The 8596-nt window shown below is 48.3% G+C and overlaps 1 protein-coding gene across 1 annotated transcript; it reads left to right on the top strand.

Annotated features, from left to right (window-relative positions):
• The first annotated feature begins 1591 nt into the window (after positions 1–1591).
• RMI2 (RecQ mediated genome instability 2) lies at positions 1592–6911 on the top strand. The gene is made up of 2 exons (XM_052636171.1): positions 1592–1889; positions 5819–6911. Exons 1-2 carry the CDS (start codon positions 1592–1594, stop codon positions 6004–6006), a joined length of 486 nt encoding a protein of 161 aa, XP_052492131.1. The 3' UTR covers positions 6007–6911.
• Positions 6912–8596: the final 1685 nt, after the last annotated feature.

Raw genomic sequence — 8596 nt, 5'->3', positions numbered from 1 at the left:
GCTGTAAGGACAGAGCCTTGTTCAGTATGTCTTCTTGTTGTTCATTTGCTAAGTTGTGTCTGACTCTTTATGATCCCATGGAGCCCAAGCAGCGTGCCAGGCTTCCCTGTCCTTCACTATCTCCCAGAGTTTGGGCAAATTTATATCCATTGAGTCAGTGATGCCGTCCAACCATCTCATCCTCTCTCACCCCCTTCTCCTCTTGCCCTCAGTCTTTCCCAGCATGAGGGTCTTTTCCAATACATCTTAGCTGCTTTATAAAAATTGAGCTCTTGATGAAGACTCTAAGCCTGGTATTGCAGTAGGTCCCAGGAGGACAGTTTCCTGACCACTGGTCTTGACTTAAAGGATTGGTTGGTTTAGGATTTGACTGATTGAGGACATGCAAGTTTTAGGGAGCATTTGGGCTTCTCTTGTGGCTCAGCCAGTAAAGAATCTGCCTCCAATGCAGGAGACCTGGGTTCAAGCCCTGAGTTGGGAAGATCCCCTGGAGAAGGGAAGGCTACCCACTCCAGAATTCTGGTCTGAAGAATTTCATGGACTGTATAGTTCATGGGGTCGCAAAGAGTCAGACACAACTGAGCGACTTTCACTCCACTTCTAGAAATTTATCTGAAACATGAACAAAAAAAGTAGGTTCACTGTAAGTTTCACTGTAACGATTTATAAAGTGAAAAACTGGAAATAGCCAATGTCCTCCTCTAGGTTATTGGTCATGTAGGTGATGAGACAAATAGAATCTTATACAGTCACTCAAGAGGAAGCAGAGGGATATTTGTTGATATGGAAAGATACTTATTATTAACTGAAAGCAATATACAAAACAATATTTGTGTGTATATATTTTGAAACCTGGATGCTAATACACCAACAGTGGGTGGATATCTCTGAATGATATCTACAATTGTTTTCTGATTCTAGATTTCCTTTCCTAAATTTTCTATAATGAAAATGAATTCCTTTTGTGAAAAATATAGTAATATATCTTATTAAATTATTTTATAATGTTATTAAAGTATAATAAATAAACATAGTAATAAAAGAATGGGCAATTTTACTAGCTGTACGTGTCCCATTCTCCAACCTTATCTCTCCACTCGATTCCTGATAACTGACAATAAACATAGCTTCATCATTGCTACTGTTCATTTCAGTATTTGCTAGTATTTATTAGCTTCAGTCGGACACGACTGAGCGACTGAACTGAACTGATTGGCCTCAGAGAACCGTACGAGGCCAGGCGATGTAAAAATGAATTCTCACATTCTTCAGATGATTTGCGTGCACGCCAAATTTTGAGGTACGTGGAGACAAGGAGTTCTTTACCTCCCTCCTTCGTTTATTTTTTCTCTTTTAATTCATTTCATCCATTCATTCCTAACTTGGGGGGCGGGGCGTTCATGGGGAGGGGCGTTTATTTACCTCACATACGCAAGCGCACTCCTGTGCTGGGGGGGTGGGGCCGCTCGGCGTGGCGGCCCCGCCTCCCGGCCCCGACCATTGGCTGGCCCCGCCAGCGCGCCCCTGATTGGTAGCCGCGGACCTGGCCTCCCGCTCATCAAAGTTGGCGGGAACGCGAAGGCGGGGCAGAATGGCGGCGCCCACGGACTCGTTGTCCGTCAGCGGCCCCACGGTCGTGAGGCTGCCTCGGTCGCCGCCGCTCAAGGTGCTGGCGGAGCAGCTGCGGCGCGACGCGGAGGGCGGCCCGGGCTCGTGGCGGTTGTCGCGGGCGGCGGCGGGCCGCGAGCCGCTGGAGCTGACGGCCGTGTGGATGCAAGGCACTGTGGTGGAGGCCGGCGGCGGCGAGGCGCGGCTGCGGGACCCAAGCGGGTCCTTCTCGGTTCGCGGCCTGGAGCGGGTGCCGCGCGGGCGGCCCTGCCTCGTCCCAGGTAACAGCCGGATTCGAACCCTCGCTGGCCCTCGGTTTGTACCGCCCGAAGGCGGGGCCAGGCCGTCCCACCTCCAGGTCTTTTGCAGTGCTGCAGCAGCAGCATGGTGGTCACCAGGCTCCATACCCTTCCTTCCTGCTCCTTCCCAGCCAGGCGCCACCCAAGCCGTTCTGATGATAAGCATCACCCGCAGCGCATTTAAAAAATACGAGTTCCTAGGATTGCACCAGCCTTTCCAGCTGGAATCTCCGGGAAAGGGACCCCCCAGTATCAGGAACAAAGCCTCCTCCGCAGGCGTGATTCCCCTCCCCGCCTCAAGTTTTGGAAAATACCATAGTGGGGAACTTCTGTTCATCCCTAATGACTGGACTCAAGGGTACCTTCCTTAGGGAAACTCTCCCCACTTCCAGGAGTCGGGGGGGCCCTGCTGTACCCCTGCCTCATGGGACTGTCAGGCTGTAGTCACTACTCTTTCCTTTTAAACTGTGCACATTTGAGCAGTGCATCAGACTTACACTGAGGGCTTGTTAAAACTGCTGGCAGGCGCCACCCTCACAGTTGGCCTGGGTGGAGCTGAGAACTTTGTAACCATCTCCCAGGTGCTGCTGGTGTGGGGGCCACACTTTGAGAACCACTACCCCAGGGTGGGGTCTGTGTCTTTCTGACAACTGTTCTCAGCATTAGATTGAACGGGCTCGGGCCCTTTTCGGATGTTCTGCCTGGAGAATTGTTCTTTCTGGACTGCCTTTCAAAGGGACTAATAGTTGCTGCCTGTTGTATGGATTCAGTAGATTTTTAAAATGGCCTTAGCACAGCTCCTAGGTCATAGTGAGGGTTGTGACCATTGTTTTTTACAATGTGATGCTCCTGCAGGCTTCTCTCCCCACCCCAGCCCCATCCTTCAGCCTCCCTCTCTCTCTGCCCTCCATTGCAGTGTTTATCTAGACATGGTCTGCAAACCTCAGGGTGCCACCTCTTTTTGCTTGGCCTATGAGCTAAGAGTTGAGAAAAAACGAAAGATTTCATGACATGTGAAAAGTATAAGAAATTCAAATATCCGGGTCCATAAATAAAGTCTTCACGGAATACAATCATTTAGGTATTGTCTGGGGCTATTTTCTCATTACAGCTACAGACTTGAATAGTTGCAACAGAGACCTTGTGACCTTCAAAGCCTGAAATATTTAGTATCCGATCCTTTACAGAAAATGTTTTCCTGCCCTTGGTGTAGCACGTAGCCTGAGCTGTTTGGTGTCTTTGTCCGTAGGCAATGCTCTTTGAAGGCAAGCTGGGACTGTCTCCCATGGGTGGCTCCAGCCCTGGCATAAAGTTGGTACCAGTCGGTACCTGAGTGGGCTTCCCTGGTGGCTCAGACAGTAAAGAATCTGCCTGCAATGCAGGAGCCCAGGGTTTGATCCCTGGGTTGGGAAGATCCCCTGGAGGAGGGCATGGCAACCCACTCCAGCATTCTGGCCTGGGACATCCCAAGGACAGAGGAGCCTGGAGTGCTGTGGTCCATGGAGTTGCAAAGAGTTGGACAAGACTGAGTGACTGAGCACAGCACAGGTACCTCAGTGGTCATTGCACGTTGACGAACCCATCTGACTTACCCACTGGCCTGAATGCCTGCATGCCTGGACCTTGCCATTTCCTCTTGCTAATTAATACCAAGGTTTGATTGACAAGTTGGTAACTACTTTCAGACAGGCAGCCTGAAGAGTAAGCAAGCCAGTAAAACACAAAGTGATGTGTCATAGGCTTGAGCTTGAGTGCAAGCTGCCGTGGGCACTGCAGAGGGACAACTGATTCAGGCCTGTGAGGTCATGAGATGAAGGCCAGATGGAAAGGAGTAAGTGGGGAAGGGAGGGGGCACAGTAGGGAAGGAGAGACAGTGGAGAGAGACTCATCAGGGGAGAGGCTGTGGGTAGAAAGAACCAGACTAAGTAACCAGATTGGCTGATCATGAAAACCAAGAACAACTCAGTCCTTTGGGTTGTGTTATAACACAGCCATCCGTCTATTTGTGTTATATGCCTCGGTGTGTGCAGATTTCCCGTGTGTGGATTACCTCTCCTATTGGGATCTCTGTGGGTTTGTTCTTCCTTTCCTGGGTCTTCAGTCATTTTCCTAGGGTTCCATCTCCCCCAGTATTTCAGGCCTATTCAGAGGGGTATGTCAAGTGTATTTTTATAATGAGCCTCCGTCACTGAGGAGCCCAGAGTCACTTGCTCAGGTCGAACGTAGAGATGGGTTCAGGGAAACCTCAGTATGTAGTACAAGGGGCTGATGCCCAGTGGGTAAGGTATCAGCTCTCCTGGCTTCTTTCCGTCAGAGGCCTGGGGCCTGGGTGCAAACCCAGCCCTGATGTTGGAAGCACTATGATTAAAGCGGCCTTGTAGGGGCACGCGGTGGAGGCTGGCTGCGTGCCTGCTTTTCCTGCTGTGTTTGGGTTTGTTTTTTTTTTTTAACACAATTCAGTTTTGTGTGGTTAAGACTGGCCAAGTTTTGCTTTCAAGGAGAGCCACTTCCCCAAGGGAATGGGAAGAGCATTGCGGTTAATATGTCATGAGATCATTGAATGGCAGCCTGCCCTCTCCATGACTTGCTTACGTGTGCCCAGCTGATGGCAGAAGGCAGTGGAGATTGGTCCCAGGCAGCTGGAACAATAGGCTGTTTTGGGGGGTGCTGCCCCTGCTGAAACAGGAGGGAAGGGGGCAAGGCACAACTTCTGAAAAAAAGACACAGCCCAAAGATACAACATAAACCAATTAGAATCAGATGCATCCAAGATGTCAGACAAGTCAACTTCAACTAGACCTTGATCCTCAATCAGCAAGTGAAATGACACACCCAGAGGCGCCATGACAGTTCCAAGGTTGACCATCAAAGAGCAAAAAGTAGGCCGTGGCCCAACCCCTGGAAGTCTCCCCCGCTTCCCCAAAATAGTTGGAATAATCCTCCCACTCATTAGCCTATGAAATTACCCAGCCCATAAAAGCTAACAATGCCCCATCTTGAGGCTGTTGCACTTGCCCTCTGCAATGGCCTGCACTCTTGTCTGTGGAGTGTGTTTCTCTCTGAATCAATCCACTTCTTACCTATCACTTTGTCTCTCACTGAATTCTTTCTGCGATAAGACATCAAGAACCTGAACTTCATTAGGTCCCAAAACCAGGTCTATGATCTCAGTTGGAAGGCCATGGTTTTGGCTGGGTTCATAGTCCCAATCTGAGGTACGCGGTTTCACTGCCCAGTTCTTGTGGCAACATGAAGGGGAATTAGATGTTTGCTTTGGGACTGTCAGAGTTGTTCAGTTTCTCAGTCGTGCCCCACTCTTTGTGACCCCATGGACTGCAGCATGCCAGGCTTCCCTGTCCTTCACCATCTCCCAGAGTTTGCTCAAACTCATGTCCATTGAATCGGTGATGCCATCCAGCCATCCTCTGTCAGGAGTTGTCTGTGCAGAAAGAGGACCAGCCTTGTGCATGGAGACCAGTTGCAGGCTCGTGAATTGAGCAAGAACAGGGAGAAGGGAAAAGCTCAGGGCTTTCTGGCCCTGCCTTAGAGCAGACTGTCGAATTACAACTCATCCTCTGGTATGAGCATCTCTTCCATTTCTTGGGCAGGATAGCTTTATGCAGTGTGCTCTGATTTTAACATTTGAAAACCAGAAGCCAAAGTAGATACGGATGTCATTCTCCAGGTTAAATGTGGAATTTACTATCATTCTCTAGGTTAAATGTGGAATTTACTATTGATATATAAGTATTTTAATCACCTTGGCATTTAGGTATTTACTGTCTGCATTTTTTTTTTTTTTTGGTCTCCGGTTTGCCTCCCTGATAAAGTTAAACCCTCTCAAGGACTCTGGTTTGTTTGTATTTTCTCTATCAATGTGGACTTTTACCACCCAGCTTTTCTTCTTCCAGGAAAGTATGTGATGGTGATGGGAGTGGTTCAGGCCTGCAGCCCCGAGCCCTGCCTGCAGGCTGTGAAGATGACCGATCTTTCAGATAACCCCCTCCACGAAAGCTTGTGGGAGCTGGAAGTGGAAGATTTACACAGGCATATATATTCCTTAGATGATGTTGGAACTGGTGATAAAAAAAACAACTGAAGTTCTGGAACAACTTGCATTCTTACCATGTGGATTTCATAGACACCACTCGATATATATTTCTCAAAGTTTTATCAGAAAGCTTTGCTCTGAGGAGTCCAGATGCAGGACCGCTAAATGCTGGGACACTGGTGAACTCAGCCCCTGCTGCCCTTTGCTTTGACTGTTTGCTGATGAAAAGCAGATGTTTTGTTCTCTCTCTGTCTCTTTTTTTTTTGCTCTCTCTGTGTTAATTCTGTCTCCCTGAAGCACACAGAAACCTCATGGTGCATTTTCCAAGTTTTACAAGTGATGATGCTTTTTCCATTACCACCGCGGCCCTGTTTTACGAGGCCGAATTTGAACCTCAGTCACGGCCCGTGGAGATGAAAAGCGTGGTTATGGGCAGGAAAAGAGGCTGCGTAAAAAAGGAATGACCTCATGGCCCTGCGTCTCCTCCATCCACAGCTTCCATATCCAGCCTGCAAGTCAAACAGCATTTTCTGACTGCAGGCTCTGGGGCCTCTCAGAGACACAGCCCTCTTTCTGCCTCAGATGCCACTCAGCCCTAAACGTGAGGTCCCTTCTCCGCAGAGCTGGACATGGATGCCTGCCCTTCTTCCTTCCAATGGGGATGTTGAAACCCTCAAAACTTCTTGTTGAAACAAAAATCAAGATGAAGAATGACTTGCAGGCATGAACTAAACTCTTGCCTCATAACTTTTGATGAGACGCCGCAAGGGGCAGCCTGCTGGTTAGATAAGAGTCTTCACGGTGTTTTCTGTCAGGAATGGAGTTTGGTTGTGATTGTATTGAATGTTGGGTGGCTGTTCTCTGCTTCTTACCCAATCTTCACTTCTCCTCAGATTGTAAATGTCAAGGGAGGGAGGGGGTCAGGTTTTGTTCCCCATTGCTGTAGACTTTAGCTGGAGTTGATTTTCTACCACCAATAAATTGTTTCCTATGCTGTATTCTTTTTAAATAGATTTTCTTTTTTAGGCATCTTAGATTTCTATGGGGGAAAAAAGAGCAGAACCTATAGTGAGGTACTTTATATGCCCTCAGTTTTCCTGTTAATAACATCTTACATTGGTGTGATACCTTTGTTAAAATCAACGAGGCAGCGTTGATACATTATTATTAACTCAAGTCCATCGATGAGACAGTCTTTGTGACATACAGTACGCATAATATATCTATCGTTACAGCATCATAGGGAATAACTTTGTTACCCTGAAAGTCCTCTGTGCTCCAACTGTTCGTCCTTCCCTGCCCTGTAACCCCTGGCAACCACTGATTTTCCTGCTGTCTCCATAGTTCATAGTTGGCCTTTTCCAGAACGTCGGATAGATGGAACTGCAGTCTGTAGCGTTTTCTGACTGGCTTCTTTCAAGTTAGCAGTACGCATTTAAGGCTCCTCTGTGTAGTTTTGTAACTCAGTAGCTCATTTCTTTTTACTCTGACTAATCCCCCATTGGATGGATGTACCATGGTTTGCTTATCCATTCACTTATTGATGGACACCTGTTTGACTCCAGTTTTTGGCAGTTATTAATAGGGCTATTGTAAACATTCATGCACAGGTTTTGTATGGACATAACGTTTTCAACACACCAGGGTAAATGCCTGGGAGCCCAGTTAGTGTTTATACGGTCAGCCTATGTCTTAGCCTTGTAAGAAACTGCCAGACTGCCTCAGTCTGCTATAACAAAGCCCCATAGGCTGCAGCGGGGTGGGTGGGGTGGGGTGCTTAAAAACATCAGAAATTTACTTTTTCCAGTTCTGGAGGCCAGGGTCAAGGTGCTCGCAGATTCAAGGCCTTCTCCCCGTGTCCTCGTGTGATGCCAGAGGTTGAGGTTCTCCCAGGGGCCTCCTATAAGGGCACTGATCCCATCCCGTTCACTTCCCAAAGGCCCCATAAACCGTCACACTGGAGCTGGGTTTCAACTTATGAACTTGGGGCGGGGCGAGGGCGCACATTCAGCCTGTGGTCCTTTGGAGGGGACAGCGTATTCAGTCTGTAGCACTGTTTTCCAAAACAGCTACAGCATTTTGCTTTCCCCTCAGCAGTGTGCGGAGCTCACATATATGTGTGTGTGTGGCGCTCAGTCGTGTCCAACTCTTTTGTGACCCCAACTGCAGCCTGCCAGGTTCCTCTGTCCATGGGATTTTCCAGGCAAGAATGCTAGAGTGGGTTGCCATTTCCTTCTCCAGGAGAACTTCCTGAGCCAGGGATCAAACCCAGGGCTCCTGCACTGGCAGGCAGATTCTTTATCACTGAGCCACCTGGGAAGCCCATATATATTTACATAAATACACATATATGCATATGCATAAGTATATATGTAATCACACACATATATATTTGGCTGTGTGGGCTCTTTGTTGCGGACTGAGAACTTTCTCCAGTTGCAGGGTGCAGGCTCTTTAGTTGTTGCACATGGGCTTAGCTGCCCCACAACATGTGGAATCTTAGTTCCCCAGCACGGATCGAACCCACGTCCCCTGCATTGGAAGGCAGATTCTTAACCACTGGACCCCGAGGGAAGTCCCTGGATATGCTATATTTTTTAACTCCAGCATTTTCTTTTAAAGGTGGGGAAATTGGAAA

This window comes from Budorcas taxicolor, chromosome 2 (genome assembly GCF_023091745.1).
Source record: "Budorcas taxicolor isolate Tak-1 chromosome 2, Takin1.1, whole genome shotgun sequence".
NCBI classification, from domain to species: domain Eukaryota; kingdom Metazoa; phylum Chordata; class Mammalia; order Artiodactyla; family Bovidae; genus Budorcas; species Budorcas taxicolor.
The sequence above is the reverse complement of the archived record's forward strand: the minus strand, read 5'-3'. Positions and strand labels throughout refer to the sequence as shown.

Coding starts and splice junctions, on each gene's coding strand:
- RMI2 (XM_052636171.1), top strand. CDS start 1,592: ATGGCGGCGCCCACGGACTCGTTGTCCGTCAGCGGCCCCACGGTCGTG. Junction 1,890..5,818: donor GCGGCCCTGCCTCGTCCCAG/GTAACAGCCGGA, acceptor TTCTTCTTCCAG/GAAAGTATGTGATGGTGATG.